The sequence below is a fragment of the Petromyzon marinus genome, chromosome 47 (assembly GCF_048934315.1).
Source record: "Petromyzon marinus isolate PM22_M1 ecotype Great Lakes invasive population chromosome 47, UKy_Petmar_22M1.pri1.0, whole genome shotgun sequence".
Classification (NCBI taxonomy): domain Eukaryota; kingdom Metazoa; phylum Chordata; class Hyperoartia; order Petromyzontiformes; family Petromyzontidae; genus Petromyzon; species Petromyzon marinus.
In genome coordinates, this window is record NC_133713.1 from 4,124,609 (window position 1) to 4,143,193 (window position 18,585).

Consider the following 18,585-nt stretch of genomic DNA (forward strand, 5'->3'; position numbering starts at 1 on the left):
ACCAAGAATACGAATCCCTGCAGTCACGAAAGCTTTAAATCAAAACTTAACTGCAAAGGGGTTTAAGCTATTTGCGAATATTGTACTTGACTTTTAGTCAGTTAGCGGCAGTCATTCGGCTCCTCGTCACGCTTCGATCGCTACTGCCATGATTACCGATCCCGTAAACGTCACTCATCGATTCCTCCTCCTCCGATGTTCAGGTCTCGTGTCTACCCAGACGCCACTCGCTCACCCCACACCGTGTTCACCCACCACACTGCCGCGCCCCCCCCCCCCCCCGTGTACCCTTAACTTTGGGGCAAGGGGCCGTCCATAGATGACGTCACGCACCTAGGTAGGGGGGGTTCAGACATTTGTGACGATGTGTGACGACGGGGGGGGGGGTGAGAAATGTGACGTCACATCAAAATGCGCAACTTTAAATAAATATAGACAACAGATTCTACTTAATTAAATAGACTTTTTAATAAATGTTTTCTCCTACAACATCAGAGTGCAGCGCCACATTAAATACGCATTACAATAACAATAGTTTAAAGCGATTTGAAGCATGTTTTATATATTTGGGGGGGCGGAGCTTTGTGACGTCATATTTGAGGGGGGGGTCTGACTTTGTGACGCCATGTGACGAGGGGGGGGCGGTCAAAAATCGTCAAAAATCGCGTGACGTCATTTATGGACGGCCCCTTACCCCGTATTCTTGTACAGGCTTGTGCAAGCAAGTGGTTACAAAACAATAAATCTAGTCAATATTCGCTTCGACATCCTTCTCGGAGACGTCACATCCGGGAGCGCCACGTGTTCCGGGTTCAACGTTTGAGCTTCCAGTTCACTCAAAAGTCGAGCGGCGCCTCCGTCTCCATGGCGCACGGCTCCCTCGTCCAGTACCTGCAGCAGGTAGGGCCCCTGGCTCAGTGCTTGCAACAGGCAGGGCCGCTGGTTCGGTACATGCAGCAGGTAGGGCCCCTGGTTCAGTGCTTGCAACAGGCAGGGCCGCTGGTTCGGTACCTGCAGCAGGTAGGGCCCCTGGCTCAGTGCTTGCAACAGGCAGGGCCGCTGGTTCGGTACCTGCAGCAGGTAGGGCCCCTGGCTCAGTGCTTGCAACAGGCAGGGCCGCTGGTTCGGTACCTGCAGCAGGTAGGGCCCCTGGCTCAGTGCCTGCAGTAGGTAGGGCACCTGGTTCAGTGTCTGCAGTAGGTAGGGTCCCTGGCTCAGTGCCTGCAGTAGGTAGGGCCCCTGGCTCAGTGCTTGCAACAGGCAGGGCCCCTGGCTCAGTGCATGCAGCAGGTAGGGCCCCTGGCTCAGTGCTTGCAGCAGGTAGGGCCCCTGGCTCTGCCTGCAGCAGGTAGGGTCCCTGGCTCAGTGCCTGCAGCAGGTAGGGTCCCTGGCCCAGTGCCTGCAGCAGGTAGGGCCCCTGGCTCAGTGCCTGCAGCAGGTAGGGCCCCTGGCTCTGCCTGCAGCAGGTAGGGTCCCTGGCTCAGTGCATGTAGTAGGTAGGGTCCCTGTCTCAGTGCCTGCAGCAGGTAGGGTCCCTGGCCCAGTGCCTGCAGCAGGTAAGGGCCCCTGGCTCAGTGCCTGCAGCAGGTAGGGTCCCTGGCTCAGTGCATGTAGTAGGTAGGGTCCCTGGCTCAGTGCCTGCAGCAGGTAGGGTCCCTGGCTCAGTGCCTGCAGCAGGTAGGGCCCCTGGCTCAGTGCCTGCAGCAGGTAGGGCCCCTGGCTCAATGCCTGCAGCAGGTAGGGTCCCTGGCTCAGTGCCTGCAGCAGGTAGGGTCCCTGGCTCAGTGCATGTAGTAGGTAGGGTCTCTTCCTGCACGGCTCCAGTCTCACTCCAGAGCACTGCTTCTCAAACGTTGGTCCACCAGGCCCTGGGGGAAGCGTTACCGTGCAACTATTGCAGGCACAATATACTTGACAAGTCTCTCGAATCTTCACGGCATGTGTTGAGGGTTGACAGTGTGGTCCACCCCCCCCCCCCCCCCCGAGAGTCACTATAAATGTTGGGATCCACTGCTGGACTTGGCTGTGAGTTGGACCGTTAACCCGAGTCCCATGTTCCCACGCAGATGTCTGATGGCCTAGACAACCGGGAAGGCGCCCTTTGTGCCGAGCTGGTGTCTCTGCGGCACTCCCACGTGGGCAACCCTCGCTTGCAGGTCAGTAAGGTTGCCGAGACATTAGTGTTCACGATACAGCCACAGCGTTCTACTCAGTTGGGATTATACACACAGCAGCAATCATTACTCACTACTGACAGATTAATACCTCCCCCCGTCCCCATGTCCCCCCTTGTAAATGAGATATTTTCACAAAACAAAATAAGCGGACAATACGCCTCCTCCCCATATTTGTCATGTGTCTGGGTGTGCTGCTGTCTGTAGGATTACGTTTTGTGTGTGTGTGCATCTGTCACGTGTGGTACTGGCCACCCACCCCCTCGTGTGCCGTGCCGGCCTGCATAGGTGCTCGCTAACAGCACTTGCCCTAGCAGTCTGTTAAGACTATACGGGGGGGGGGGGTCTTTGTATTTGTCTGTTAGGTGCAGAACCCGGAGCAGAAATGCCAGGAGTTACTGGAGCCACCTTACGATGAGATGCTGGCTGCTCACCTACGGTAAATGTGCATGCATGTGTCATCATCGTAATCAACCATGATCAATCCACTGGTGGATAAAGGCCTTCCAAATCTATCACTATATCTCATGTTCCTGCAAAAGATTAATCCACTTTCATCGCTTTCATCTCCGAGGTGCAGTCCTTGTCTTTGGCTGCCACTCATTATTCTTGGCCATCAGGCCATCCCTTCTCATGACGTCTCATGCTCGAGTTGACTTTTTTTTCAAAGTTAGAATGGCATATCTCTAACCTGCTTATGTTCTCCAAGCCACGTATCCCTCTCTCTGTCTCTCATGTAATTCCAAGCATACACCCGTCAATGCCTCTTTGCGGGCTTTTCAGTTTTTGTGTAATGTGCCTATTGCCGAAGTTTGGTTGGTACTTCCCTGATGGCGTGTGTCCGCTTCTCTACCCAGGTGCACGTACGCCGTGGGGAACCACGAGTACGTGGAGGCCTACAAGTACCAAACGGTGGTCGTGCAATATCCTTCATAAAACTATTTTCCAGGAACACCACTCCAAGATGGTCTGACGCCACGGTTAATTGCACCCAGGACTTAATTTCAACTAGGTCAGTCTGGGTGGCTGTGACTACTGGTCATGTACAAATGTCCTGGTCTACCGGCGACCTGGTAAATTATTCAGCCCTGATTGCACTTGAATCATGCATGTTAATTTAACCGAATAAACCACACGCACGCATGCATTCATCCAGAAAGCTCAGAACTGCAATGTTTGTAGCTTTGTTAACTTCCTCTGGAAATGGCCTTAATGAAGTCGTACATCTTTCATCAAAGCTTTCCAAGCCGACAAAGAAGAAAACTGGTATGTGCCACGACATGCACACTCGGCGCACACTCATGACCGTGGCTGTCATCCCAGGGATTCGACGCTATTTAAAATCCATTGAGCCAGTGTCACGTGAAGGATCCCGTGAATTATTGTTCTTACAGCGACTCCGCGCAGCTCTGGTTGTAGCACGTACAGGTGGTTCGTGGGTCCACCAGTTGTCTTGCAGCTTTCAAACAATATATTCTGCATCACCATGCTCATTTTGTCATGTATCTTGCATCAATCTAGGACCCATATCTTAAAAAGATGGTCCTTGCCTATAACATCTGGCAGTTCACCTACATAGGCTCAAGCAAGGCTGACCACTAATAAGACTGTCAGAGCCAGTCAAGAGCTTACTTACACTGAATGTTGGTGAAATTATGCACTCCCAGAAGGCTGTGAGGTGTGATTGGTGGAGAGACAGATATATGCAGGAGATGTATTTTCTGCTTATCTGTTGAATTTCTCAAAGTGGATAACCTTACTCCATCCTCACCTTGTCTCTGTTTGTCCAGGGCCCTGCCCATCATGAACTCGGTCACACTGGACCTCAGGATCTTTGCCAACAGCGTGAGTTTGACGTTGCACCCACTTGATCGGCGACGTGTTGACATTTTTCTCCTTAATGTCCTCTGTGCAGGAGGCAAGTCATGGTTCACCCCTCCAGTAAATTCAATGAGCGTTCACCATTCGGGATCGCAGTTTGATTCAAGAACCCTGTTGCCTTGTCTATTGTTTCCCATTTCATATTGTACAGTTGTATTCACTTAAGTGACCTAAATGTAAGTAGCATAATATTCCCATTAATTATAATAATTAATTCGGCTCGGACTCAGCCCATTGTCCTTCTGGGATCAATAAAATGAGTTCCACTTTGTTGGTAAGTCAACAGTGGTTGTCCTGTGTGTAGTGACTGTGAATGTCACTGTGTGGTGCCGGGCTTACGAAGCCACGGCGGATAATGTGTTGGCATTACGTGTAGCCGCGTACTGGGCATAGTATCAGCCCTAGCGGGGCTTGATGAGCGCTGGTCAGCGTGGAGGCACCATGTACAGTGTGCGGTGCGGGCTCCCGCTGAGGAGTGAGAGAGAGTGTCAGCCAGCCAGGGTTACGTTGGGGCATGATGCGCTGGTTGACCTACTGACACGTGACCGGATGATATTGGAGGGGGGCCACCGGTGGACGGGGGCCGCTGGGTGGTCATGTGGTATAAAAGAGCTCTCGGGGAGCCTTCGGGAAAGAGCTCGAGAGATCTAGAAGGTGGGCGGGGCGAGGGGCGGAGCCAGCCCCAGCCCAGGCCAATATAACGGGGGCCCCGTGAGGGGCTCGGGGTTCTTCGGGTTGCTGGTGAAGAAGATCCACGTCGGGTTAAAGAAGCCTCTAGCCACGCGGTCCGGGACCCAGCTTGCGGTCCGGGACCCAGCTTGTGGTCCGGGCCGGGATAGCGAACCGTGTCTAGTTCTGCCGTAGCGTGGCTAGATGGGCACTCAACACCCAAGTGTAGGTTGTGTTATGTTGAGTTGGTGGAATAAATAGTGTTGCTTCCAAGACAACGTCTGCGACTCAGTTGGACTAAATTACATGTGGATAGACTCACCCCTGCCATGGGAATGTAGAATTCTCACCACAGGCTCACGGCTGTAAACGAAAGCTGAGCACAGCCTCAATGCCCATTTAACTTTGGAATCGATTCACAAACAGGTGATTCAATGCACGTATCTTCAGCGTAGTAATCAGTTTTCGCTGATGACTCCATTTTTTTTTCAGGAGAGAGTAGTGCAGCAAAAAGCATTCTTGTACTGTAATGTGCGTAAATGTCTCTGCTAACCACCTTCAACCCACACTGCCCAGCCTGGTGGAGTATGGTCAAAACAACTCACATGACCTCTACAGCTTGGGGAAGCCTTCACCCAGCAGCGGATTAGCAAAAGGGGCTTGATGTGCGCATGCGTCAATCATTGCGTGCCTTGGTATGCAACCGAGCTGTCGATGTTGCATCGCCACCGAGTCCCGACAGGCGTCTGTACGTGTTGGGAATGTGCGCGTAGGCCGACCTGCAGCTGGCACGGAAAGGGCGGGGCAAGGTGGGGGACACGCTGGAGAAGGCAGCCGACACCCTCATGAGCTGCTTCCGCGTCTGCGCAAGCGACAAGTGCGTCCGCCTCTCGCGCACGCTCGCCCGGGCGTCAGAGTGTGCGAGCTCCTTGTACGTCGTATCGCGTTCTGAGTTCTAAGTCTTCGGTGCACGCCATGAGGCTTGTGTGGGTGTGTGTGTGTATGCAGTCGTGCAGGGATTGACGACTCCAAGAAGTGGGGGATGCTGTTCCTAGTCAACCAGCTGTTTAAGATCTATTTTAAGGTAAGACGGTATCTTGGGATATAATACAAACCTCCGGTTAAGCTCAAGTCCGAAATGGAATTGTGTCTTAGTGTTGTCTGTCATGACTCGAGCAAAAGCTGGCTCATTGCTTCTCCATTATTGCAGCACGGTGCCTGTATAAGTTGGCGTTTAAGGATTGCCCCTTTGCGATTCGGTGAATTGTCACGATTCGGGAGTTAGGTTTCAATAAAAAAATAATTGTTATTCATTGTCATGGAAGCACCTTTAGTGGACTAGAGAGGTTCACATGCACATATTACAACACATACGAATATGAAATTACCACACTTTCGCACGTATGATTTAATTAATGTATCGCAGGGAATGCATAGTAAAAGCTGACTTGATGAATCACTACTCGCCGACTTCTAAGCGAAGCCTCTTTCTCCGCCCTGCCCTCTAGATCAACAAGCTGCACCTGTGCAAGCCGCTGATCCGCGCCATCGACAGCTCCCCGCTCAAAGACGAATACACCAAGGCCCAGCGCGTCACGTTCAAGTACTACGTGGGCCGCAAGGCCATGTTCGACAGCGACTTCAAGCAAGGTGCTCCGCTTGCCTGAGCGTGAAGGTGTGGTGTGCCAGGTGCGGTCAGTGCACTGATCTGGGAAAGCTGTGATCCTGTGTCTTAAACCTGGCATCCACCTGTGATTACATTGGGTTCTCAAGTAGAGCCTGATCATAAAATGAAAAACCAATTGCGTTAAATTTGGTTTGTCGGGATCGCAGACCCGGACTAACTTGGCTGAAATGACGCCTTGGTTGCGTCTCAATAAGAAGGCCCCTCTGCCATGTTAGCTAAAAAAAATAAACCATATAATGTAACTGGTGTTGGCCAAACATCTTAATACTGAAACATTGCGTGCAAATTACTCAATTGGCATGGCAGCAACATCGCTGCCATGCCCCTACTGCAAAAACTTGGCAAGACCCTCCTTAAAAAGAGTCTTGAGACTCGGTGAGGCTTTCCGAGGTAAACAAAGCATAAACATTTTACAGAAACTGCTCCTTGCACAATGTAGCACGAGTGTCCCATTTGCCATAGAAGGCAGAGATGTTGGTTGCAACTCACACGTGATGCGGAGATGTGGAGTGACGTGCTGTGTCCGTGCTGTGACCTTCAGCGGAAGAATATCTGAGCTTCGCTTTCAGCCACTGCCACCGTAGCAGTCAGAAGAACAAGCGTATGATCCTCATCTACCTGCTGCCTGTCAAGATGCTGCTGGTAATGAGAACATTTCTGCTGACACCGATTTCAGGAGCGGACTGACCAGTCGGGCTGCCAGGCACAGACCGAAGATCCAGTGAGCATATGGGGCCCGTGCTTCTTGTGGTGCACGCCTCTTGTGGCGCAATTGTGCCTCACAGCAAGAAAGCCTAGGTTCGAGTCCCGACTTGGGTACTTTTCTGTGGAGAATTTGTATGTTTTCCCTCTGTCCACATGGGTTTCCTATAGGTTCTTCAGTTTCCTCCCATAACTAAAAAAACATGCTCTGTTGCCTAAACATCTTAATGCTGAAAAATTACCAGCAAATTAATCGTTTGGGATTACACACAGCAGGACCCTCCTGAAAAAAAGTATTGGAGACTCGGTGAGGCTTTACTGGGCAATCAAGCATAGTAATAATAACATACTAGCTTGTTTGCCTGTCCAAGGATGGGTGTATATTGCAGTAAATCTGTAATATTAAATAGAAAAACTGTTCAGCTAATGGTTATTAATGAGGGGGAGGGGTTGCTCCATGTGGAGTGACGTCACCCGCTAATGGTTATTGGGGAGGGGTGTGGCATGTGGAGTGACGTCACCCCCTGATGGTTATTGGGGAGGGGTGCGGCATGTGGAGTGGCATCACCCCCTCATGGTTATTGGGGAGGGGTGGCGCATGTAGAGTCACGTCACCCGCTCATGATTATTAATGAGAGGGGGGCCTCATGTGGAGTGACGTAACGTGCGGGACACACACACACACATTCTTGGCTCATTATATTAGTCATAATCCATTGTGACCAAAGCCACGGTCACACGATATACGCGGGCTCCGCGATGATGTCGTCGCGCGACCTCATCTTGTGACATCATGTGCCGCATTGCGTCGCCTCATTGCCCGCGGCTTTGATGGGTTCTTGTTCTGTCGGAGCGGCTAGCTGCGGCCGTCTTCGAACGGAGTAAACTCGACACATTCAGCAACATCATTGCGAGGAAAGTGGTTTCCGTGGTTTATCCTGCCGTGCGGCCGCCGGGCTGTGTGCTGTGCAGGGACACATGCCCACGTTGCGACTGCTCAAGAAGTACGACCTCATGCAGTTTGCAGACGTTACCAAGGCCGTCAGGTGAGCCCATGTTGCACGTGAGGTCACGACAACACACTGAGGGACGGCGGGGGTGATCGAGTGATGCATGGACGCAAATGCGCACGTATGTCTGGGCAAGATTTTGTCCCAATAGGGGGTGGCTCGGTTCATGCAGAACGTACGTAAACTAGGCTTTTCAAACATGTAGTTTAACTGTATCGAATGGGTTGTGAAGATGTAGAATGTATCGTCTATTTTTTATTTTATTATTAAAGTAACAATTGTTTTTGTGTTGGCATGACTGCGGTCCACGTGGACACAGAGTCATGAGTGAGGAGCAGCGAATGAACAGGCGTGCACATAAACACGTGACATTTATTTGCATCCGATAACCAAGATGCTGGATGGCATGGTGGCGCAGTGAATAATGCTTGTGCCTCAAAACAAGAAATTCCTGGGTTTGATTCCCAACTGGAGTACCGGTGTGGGGTTTCTGTTCTCCCCCTGTTCTGCATGGGTCTCCTCTGGGTTTTTGAGTTTCCTCCCAAAATCGCAATGCTGACAAATTACTCAGTTGGATAATATATAACTTCATCACACCCTCCGGTGAAAAAGTCTTGAGACTCGATGAGGCTTTCCTGGGTGAACAAGCGGAATAATAATGCACCCATGGACTGCAAACCTGTGCATTGGTCGTGTTTATGGATGTACCGTGTGTCTGTCCCATGCCCTCATGACAGCGAGGGAAATCTTTTGCTGCTGAACGAGGCGCTGACTCGGCACGAAGCCTTCTTCATCCGCTGCGGAATCTTCCTCATCCTGGAGAAACTCAAGATCATCACCTACCGCAACTTGAGCAAGAAAGTGTGCGTGTCAGCACAGCATGGGTTGGCACATTTTGCAAAGTTGACAGCGGCGGTGCCCATGACTTGAGGGTGACCTCCTTGCACACGCGCCTGTGTGAACCGCAGGTACCAACTGCTGAGAACCCACCAGCTGCCGCTCGATGCCTTCCTGGTGGCGCTTCGGTTCATGAAGGTGGATGATGTGGACCTGGATGAGGTGCAATGCATCCTGGCCAACCTCATCTACAACGTGAGCTCCTTCCCCACCTTCTCCGTCCCCACCTTCTCCCTCCCCGTCTCTTCACTCCCGCCCCCTCCTCGCTCGCACCTTGATATACAGTGAGGGAAAAAAAGTATTTGATTCCCTGCTGATTTTGTATGTTTGCCCACTGACAAAGAAATGATCAGTCTATCATTTTAATGGTAGGTTTATTTGAACAGTGAGAGACAGAATAACAACACAAAAATCCAGAAAAACGCATGTCAAAAATTGTATAAATTGATTTGCATTTTAATGAGGGAAATAAGTATTTGACCCCCTCTCAATCAGAAATATTTCTGGCTCCCAGGTGTCTTTTATACAGGTAACGAGCTGAGATTATCAGAATCAGAATCAGAAAGGGTTTTATTCGCCATGTAAGTTCACACCGACACGGAATTTACTTTAGCAGGATGGTGCATACATTCAACATATAGGAATCTAAAATCTTAAATAAGTTTTAAACAAGTCTTACTATAATAAGGGTTAAAAGTCTAACACTAAGGGGCTGAAGTATATAAAATTAAATAAATATCGAATATAAAATAGCTTTAAGATATAATTTAAAAATACAAATAGGGAAACATAGTTAATATCAGCAACGTGTCGTTATGTAGATCAAATGTTAAAAACAGTGTTAGCCCTTGGCCTTGTTTAACAGGCCAGCAGCAGATGGGAAGAAACTGTTTTTATGGCGTGAGGTTTTGGTCCTGATGGACCGAAGCCTTCTGCCGGAGGGGAGTAGCTGAAACAGAGAGTGTCCAGGGTGGGAGAAATCGGCCATAATCTTCCTCGCTCGCCTCATAGACCTTGTCGTGTGCAGGTCCTCGAGGGTCGGTAGATTGCAGGCAATTACCTTCTCAGCAGTGTGGATGATACGCTGCAGTCTGCTCTTGTCCTTGGCAGTGGCAGCAGCGTACCAGACGGTTATGGAGGAGGTGAGGATGGATTCAATGATCGCTGTATAGAATTGCACCATCATTGTCTTTGGCAGGTTGAATTTCTTCAGCTGCCGTAGAAAGTACATCCTCTGTTGAGCTTTCTTGGTGAGGGAGCTGATGTTCAATTCCCACTTGAGGTCCCGGGAGAGAATAGTGCCCAGGAAGCGGAAGGACTCTACAATTTTTACTGGGGAGTCTAACAGGGTGATGGGGGTGAGTGGTGCTGTATTCTTCCTGAAGTCCACAACCATCTCAACTGTCTTTAGAGCATTTAGCTCTAAGTTGTTCTGGCTACACCAGGTCACCAGATTGTCAGCTTCCCACCTATAGTCAGACTCATCCCCACCAGAGATCAGCCCAATGAGGGTGGTGTCATCCGCAAACTTTAATAGTTTGACGGACAGATGATTGGAGGTGCAGCTGTTGGTATACAGGGAGAAGAGCAGAGGGGAAAGGACGCAGCCCTGAGGAGTTCCGGTGCTGATGGACCTGGAGCCAGAGACTTGTGTTCCCAGCTTAACGCACTGCTTCCTGTCAGACAGGAAGTCTGTGATCCATTTACAGGTGGTGTATGGCACGTTCAGCTGGAAGAGCTTGTCCTGAAGCAGGGCAGGGATGATGGTGTTGAAGGCAGAGCTGAAGTCCACAAACAGGATCCTGGCGTAGGATGCTGGGGCGTCCAGATGCTGTAGGGTGAAGTGGAGGGCCATGTTAACTGCATCGTCCACAGACCTGTTGGCTCTGTAGGCAAACTGAAGGGGGTCCAGGAGAGGGTCTGTGATGGCTTTGAGGTGTGCCAGGACCAGGCGCTCAAAAGACTTCATTACCACAGATGTAAGGGCGACCGGTCTGTAATCATTTAGTCCTGTTGGCCTTAGCTTTTTGGGCACAGGGATGATGGTGGAGGACTTGAGACAGGCTGGTACATGGCATGTCTCCAGGGAGGTGTTAAAGATGTTGGTGAACACCGGAGACAGCTGGTCAGCGCAGTGCCTGAGGGTGGCTGGAGAGACAGAGTCCGGCCCGGCTGCTTTGTGTGGATTCTGCCTCTTGAAAAGTCTATTAACTTCTCCCTCCTGAAAGGAGATAGTCGTCTCTGTAGTATTGGTGGGGGATGGGGCCTCTTGGGTTGGAAGGGGTGGTTCAGGACAGTCCAATTGTCTTTCAAATCTACAGTAGAACTCGTTCAGGTCGTTGGCTAGGCGGGAGTCGTTAGTGGTGTGGGGGGCTCTGGGTTTGTAGTTGGTGATCTGCCTGAGCCCTCTCCAGACAGAAGCAGCGTCGTTTGTAGAGAACTGGTGTTTTAGTCTCTCTGAGTACAGTCGTTTAGCCTCTCTCACCGCTTTGCTAAACCTGTTCTTCGACTCCTTGAATCTGTCTCTATCTCCACTCCTAAACGCTTCCTCCTTCTCCAACCTCAACCTTCTGAGCTTTGCTGAGAACCAGGGCTTATTGTTGTTAAAGTTCACCCTGGTACGTGTTGGGATACAGCAGTCCTCACAGAAGCTGATGTAGGACGTCACAGCCTCTGTGAGTTCATCTAGACTATTGGTAGCAGTCGTGAACATATCCCAGTCAGTACAGTCTAAGCACGCCCGCAAATCTTCCACAGCCTCACTGGTCCACTGTTTAGATGTCCTCACAGCAGGTTTACAGAGTTTTAGTTTCTGCCTGTATGCAGGAATCAGGTGGACCATGGCATGGTCAGAGTGTCCTAGTGCTGCTCGGGGGACGGCGTGGTAGGCTCTACTGACTGTAGTGTAACAGTGATCCAGAGTGTTCCCTTCTCTGGTTGGGCATTTAATGAATTGTATGTATTTGGGGAGTTCGTGGCTGAGATTACCTTTGTTAAAGTCGCCAAGTACGATAACCAACGAATCTGGATTTGCTCGCTCCACACTCAGAATCTGATCGGCGAGCATGCGTTGGGCCTCTTTAACCTGAGGACAAGGCGGCAAATAAACTCCGACCAAAATGAGCGACGCGAACTCGCGAGGCGAGTAAAACGGTTTACAGGTTATAAAAATTGATTCAAGGAGTGGAGAACAATGTTGCAGAATCACTGTGACATCTACACACCAGCCACTGTTAATGTAAAAACAAATACCACCGCCTTTCGTCTTGCCGGAGAGTGCTATGTCACGATCCGATCTTACAAGATGGAATCCTGCTAGTTGTAGCGAAGTGTCCGGAATCAAATCACACAGCCATGTTTCCGTGAAGCACAATGCAGAAGCTGAAAGAAAGTCTTTGTTTTTTACCATCAGTAGCTGAAGTTCATCCATTTTGTTGTACAGTGAACGTACGTTGGAGAGGAAAAAGCTCGGAAGCACTGTTCGGATCCCGCGTCTGCGTAGCCGTACTAGAGCCCCCGACCGTTTACCCCTTGGGCGGCGTTTCGTTGCTTGAGCAAAGCCTAGCGCGGCATTGACTAGAATGCCTACTAATTCTGCCGCTGGAAGCAGAAAAGTAGGAATTAAATCCACAGGAGTTGTTTCCCTGATATTTAAAAGTTCGTCTCTTGTTAGAGAACTCCGAAAATCTTGGCAAAACACTGAATTGACAGACAAAACAAGACAAAACAGGGCGCACCGACCGGCTGAGGCTACCATCATCAGCGCCATCTTCGCACCAGCACGGGTGTGCTGAACAGCAAGACTCCCTCACCAGCACTGGTGTGTTGAACAGTAGGCCCCTCTCACCAGCATGGGAGTGGTGAACAGCAGGCCCCTCTCACCAACACGGGTGTGATGAACAGTAGGCCTCTCTCACCAGCATGGAAGTGAACAGCAGGCCCCTCTCACCAACACGGGGGTGATGAACAGCACGCCCCTCACACCAGCACGGGTGTGATGAATAGTAGGCCTCTCTCACCAGCACGGGTGTGATGAACAGCAGGCCCCTCTCACCAGCATGGGTGTGTTGAACAGCAGGCCCCTCTCACCAGCACGGGTGTGTTGAACAGCAGGCCCCTCTCACCAGCACGGGTGTGTTGAACAGCAGGCCCCTCTCACCAGCACGGGTGTGCTGAACAGTAGGCCCCTCTCACCAGCACGGGTCTGTTGAACAGCAGGCCCCTCTCACCAGCACGGGTGTGCTGAACAGTAGGCCCCTCAACACGGGTGTGCTGAACAGCAGGCCTCTCTCACCAACACGGGTGTGCTGAACAGTAGGCCCCTCAACAGCAGGCCCCTCTCACCAGCACGGGTGTGCTGAACAGCAGGCCCCTCAACACGGGTGTGCTGAACAGCAGGCCTCTCTCACCAGCACCGGTGTGCTGAACAGCAGGCCCCTCTCACCAACACGGATGTGATGAACAGCAGGCCCCTCTCACCAGCACACTCTTAAAGGGAGTGCTCCTAATCTCACCTTGTTACCTGTATAAATGACACCTTTCCACAGAAGCAATCAATCAATCAGATTCCAAACTCTCCACCATGGCCAAGACCAAAGAGCTCTCCAAGTATGTCAGGGACAATATTGTAGACCTACATAAGGCTGGAATGGGCTACAAGACCATTGCCAAGCAGCTTGGTGAGAAGGTGACAACAGTTGGTGCGATTATTCGCAAATGGAAGAAACACAAAAGAACTGTCAATCTCCCTCGGCCTGGGGCTTCATGCAAGATCTCACCTCGTGGAGTTGCAATGATCATGAGAACGGTGAGGAATCAGCCCCGAACTACACGGGAGGATCTTGTCAATGATCTCAAGGCAGCTGAGACCATAGTCACCAATAAAATAATTGGCAACACACTACGCCGTGAAGGACTGAAATCCTGCAGCGCCCGCAAGGTCCCCCTGCTCAAGAAAGCACATATACATGCCCGTCTGAAGTTTGCCAATGACAATCTGAATGATTCAGAGGACAACTGGGTGAAAGTGTTTTGGTCAGATGGGACCAAAATGGAGCTCTTTGGCATCAACTCAACTCGCCGTGTTTGGAGGAGGAGGAAGGCTGCCTATGACCCCAAGAACACCATCCCCACCGTCAAACATGGAGGTGGAAACATTATGCTTTGGGGGTGTTTTTCTGCTAAGGGGACAGGACAACTTCACCGCATCGAAGGGACGATGGACGGGGCCATGTACCGTCAAATCTTGAGTGAGAACCTCCTTCCCTCAGCCAGGGCATTGAAAATGGGTCGTCAATGGGTATTCCAGCATGACAATGACCAAAAACACACGGCCAAGGCAACAAAGGAGTGGCTCAAGAAGAAGCACATTAAGGTCCTGGAGTGGCCTAGCCAGTCTCCAGACCTTAATCCCAAAGAAAATCTGTGGAGGGAGCTGAAGGTTCGAGTTGCCAAATGTCAGCCTCGAAACCTTAATGACTTGGAGAAGATCTGCAAACAGCAGTGGGACAAAATCCCTCTTGAGATGTGTGCAAACTGCTGGCCAACTACAAGAAACGTCTGACCTCTGTGATTGCCAACAAGGGTTTTGCCACCAAGTACTAAGTCATGTTTTGCAGAGGGGTCAAATAATTATTTCCCTCATTAAAATGCCAATCAATTTATAACATTTTTGACATGCGTTTTTCTGGATTTTGTAGTTATTCTGTCTCTCACTGTTCAAATAAACCTACCATTAAAATTATCGACTGATCATTTCTTTGTCAGTGGGCAAACGTACAAAATCAGCAGGGGATCAAATACTTTTTTCCCTCACTGTAAGATGCCACTGATTGCAATGGGTTTAAAAACACAAAACAGCTGGCTTCCTCGTCCGGGATGAGTATAGTCTCTGTTCACATAGATTAAGTTTAACGTTTGTGCTTTCGGATCTGTGCTTGTACATGCTGCATGGTTGCAGGGCCACATCAAGGGCTACATCTCACACCAGCACCAAAAGCTGGTGGTCAGCAAGCAGAACCCCTTCCCGGCGCTGTCCTCGCTCAGCTAACATCCCGTTCGTGCACCAGCGAGGACTGTGAGGGGGCCCCTGACCAGCGGCAGTCTCGACGCATCAAGACAAGAGTCCGAGCCGTGATTCATGATGTCGATGCTGCCGGATGGTCAAGAAGATTTGATCCCGGGTCGACAACACAACCACGAATGTGGAAATTGATGAGGCTGGGTCACAAAGCCCGTGGCATTGACATGGTCAGGGCCTGGTCAGTGTTGTTTGCCATCATCCTCGCAGACAGCTCTGGAGCACACCCAGTACCCCAATGACAATAACTGGTTTAGTATTTTTTATCCGAGTGTCAGTTTCCAACGAGAACTAATGAAGCCACCGTTATTGTCTTTTTTCAGATATTTTTTTTAAGTAGTCAAGGGCTACGTGTTCACGTCAGCTGGCATACCAATATAAACCCCCCTTCGTCATTCCACTGCTGAATGAGCGCCTCGCAATGCCATGTTGGTCACGGGTGTTATTTGGCTATACTTCACCATGCTGATCAGTCCGGGTTGGTGACGGGAGCTCAGGACGTTCTAATATCACTCGCCGCTGTTAGCCGGAGCGCAGTCTGACAACTGCTGCCCTACCCCTCATAGTTTAACTATTGTGGTTTAATAATGTTAAATGTTAACTTTCATTGCTTTACGTGTAGTCGCGGTTGATTGTTGGATTTTCAATAAATATCGTGTTTTGGTCTTTGGTCTAAGTATTGCTCTGTGCACGACACCACACACACGACAGCCCGCACGAGTGACACTACAACACAGCTCCCCCTTACTACCCCTGCTCTCCTTGAGTTCTTAAGAGCCACTGTCCATAAAGTCAGCCCATCATTGTAAAGTACAGCACTCTGTTACAAGGCAGTATGAGAAAACGAATGTTGAGATTGTGCCTTTACATCACCGCAGTTTCAACTTTATTGTTCATCAAAACATTTTGCTCGAGTCCTTCATTAGGTTGTGTGCTGCTTGTCCCAGTGTCGAATTATTCTCTGCTCGATTTTAACTCTCGGCGGGCGGGCGGGCGGGCGGGCGGGAGGATGGGACGGGGAAAGATTCGGCGACTTCGTGAAGGAGCACACCGATGGTTGCCACGCTGGATCTGCCGAGGTGACGAGAAGTGTACAACACGGAGGCTTTCGCGATCAATATCCAAAATAGAAGTTTTTACCAGTTAAATCGCGTAAATATTAATGTGTCGTTTATTACCACTCGCATCATGGTGCGAGTGGTAGTTGCTGGCGAAACGTCGTAGTCGAATTGCAAATGCTATGGGTTTGCTCTCCAACACCGGGGTTCTGAACTAGCAACGAATTGGCATGTTTTGTTTACGTGACAAACCTGACTAATTGGCTGTGGCGGGTTGAACGACGCACTTATATTTACGCGATCTAAAGCAACCCCCCCCCCTCCCTCTATTCTGGAGTGTAAAAGGATATCTGGCAGAGGGCACAGGATTTACGCTTAGGTTAAAGAAATGAGAACTTGTCAATTGTACCCCCCCCCCCCAGCTGACGGCTGCATCTTTAAAGACACCCGCGCGCTCACGAAAGTCCCACGGCATGGCACCACAGGACCTGAACTCGCAACGCGCGGGGAGACAGCGACGCATATAACGCAGCTAACTCGACGTTTCGCCATTGTGATGAATTCGCCTTTTACTGAAACTGGGGTGGCCACGTGCCCCCTCGACTTTCCGACGACAGCGAAGCGGTTCACCGCGGAGAGATCGCGCCTTCAAAATCCTGCTTTGGGGTGTCGACTCGGCTCATCAACCCTCAGCGGTCAATACATCACAAGCACCGCTTTGCGGACAGGGGAACTTAATGGTCGTCAGACGGACGGACTCACTCACGCCATAGGCACAGCGAGAATGTCACCACCACCTGGTTCAGTAAACGGCCTCGATAATCACAGCCGCTCGATATACTACAACATCAGCTAGTTGCTCTTAAACTAGTCCTGAATACCTCCAAAACCAAGGTGCTATGCTTCTCACCAGGACTAAAGCAGGAAGTTATTTTTCCCCAATTACATTCCTTAAATAATTATCAAATAGAGCAAGTCAAGATCTATAAGTATCTTGGGGTCATCCTGGATTCAAAACTGAATTTTGAAGATCACATTGATTATATTGGTAAAAAGACTAAAATAAAAATTGGTTTTCTGTATCGACACAAGCACTGCTTCCCCCCAATGTTCCGTTTGGAATTGATAAAAGCTACCATACTGCCTCTACTTGACTACTGTGACATCGTGTATAAATCAGCCCCAAGTACTGTACTGAAGAAGCTTGATTCCATCTATCACTCGGCCTTAAGATTTACATTGAACTGCCCATATAGGACTCACCACTGTGATCTCTACATTGGGTCAAACTTAACATATCTTAATGTTCGACGGCTTGTGCACCAGATCTTATTTATTCACAATGTACTTACAAAAAAATTCCGCAGAATACCTGCTGGATCTCCTCTCTGTTTCAAAGAACAAATTTTACCTCAGGTCTTCGCTCATTTACCAGCTTCACATTTTTTATTGCCGTCCAAAAACTGGAGGAATGTTCTTTAAAATTGATTGCCCCCAGGGTCTGGAATGCTATTGCCAATAAACTGCAACTTGAATCGCTACCAATGAGATCTTCTGTCAAACCTTCTCTAGAGGAGTTGTACACCCCTAGCTGTCACTGCTATTCATTGGCGTAAAATAAAATAAAATGTTTCGCTCAGGATGACGCTGCAAAGTATTATCTGTATTTTGATTTAGTGTGCTGATCTTAAAGGTGCATTGAAAAATTTGATATTCCGACTGATGCTTCTGTTGTTGTGGAGTAACTCATGCAGCCAGCTATGGCTCTAGGGTTTGGTGTTACATGTTATTTATGTAGTTTATTGTCAAAATTCGGTCAGTCCCTATGATTACTGTTACGTTGCAATTATGGCTTTATATTTTGATTTCGAAAAGTTTTTTGGTTTGAACATGTTTGTTTTGTTGTAGTACGGAGTTAGACTGACGGCCTTGATCTAAGTTTTCTTGTTTGTTGTTGTTTGACTTTGCATCCTACTGGAATTTTTTGCACACAGCGTTGGTGTACGGTGCTTTTTTCAGGAATATTTTGCTGGTTTTTTCATGGATTTTCTGTTTGCACAGTCACATAGTCACTTTAAGATGTTTTTCTTGTTCGTGTTGTTTGTTTGTTGTGGTTGCACCCGATTCAAGAGCCGAATGGCTCACAGGGATATTTCTAGATATGAAGCTTTCGTGTGACTGCAAGGATTCACTCTTTGGTTTTAATTCTTTTTGGTTTTATTCGGTAAAGTCACGTAGATTAAATAAAACAAAACAATTAAATCACGACGTTTCGGAGGCAACACAAGCTTCCGTCTTCAAGTGGAATATTCAACGCAGAATATCTGTGTCAGGGATATACCCAAACAAATCAACTGATAATAAACACCCCCCCTCCACTCCACGTGGCCCTCCAGCCGACACTGTACATAAAAGCGCGAACTCTCGC

General features: G+C 49.5%; 1 protein-coding gene across 1 annotated transcript; it reads left to right on the plus strand.

The window, feature by feature from the left end:
• The first annotated feature begins 722 nt into the window (after positions 1-722).
• Positions 723-15,765, plus strand: PCID2 (PCI domain containing 2). Its single transcript, XM_032971876.2, has 14 exons — positions 723-900; positions 2,067-2,156; positions 2,540-2,613; positions 3,032-3,097; positions 3,399-3,440; positions 3,965-4,019; positions 5,498-5,601; positions 5,733-5,808; positions 6,233-6,374; positions 6,953-7,053; positions 8,086-8,159; positions 8,861-8,986; positions 9,092-9,215; positions 14,980-15,765. Exons 1-14 carry the CDS (start codon positions 865-867, stop codon positions 15,067-15,069), a joined length of 1,200 nt encoding a protein of 399 aa, XP_032827767.1. The 5' UTR covers positions 723-864; the 3' UTR covers positions 15,070-15,765.
• The last annotated feature ends 2,820 nt before the right edge of the window (positions 15,766-18,585 follow it).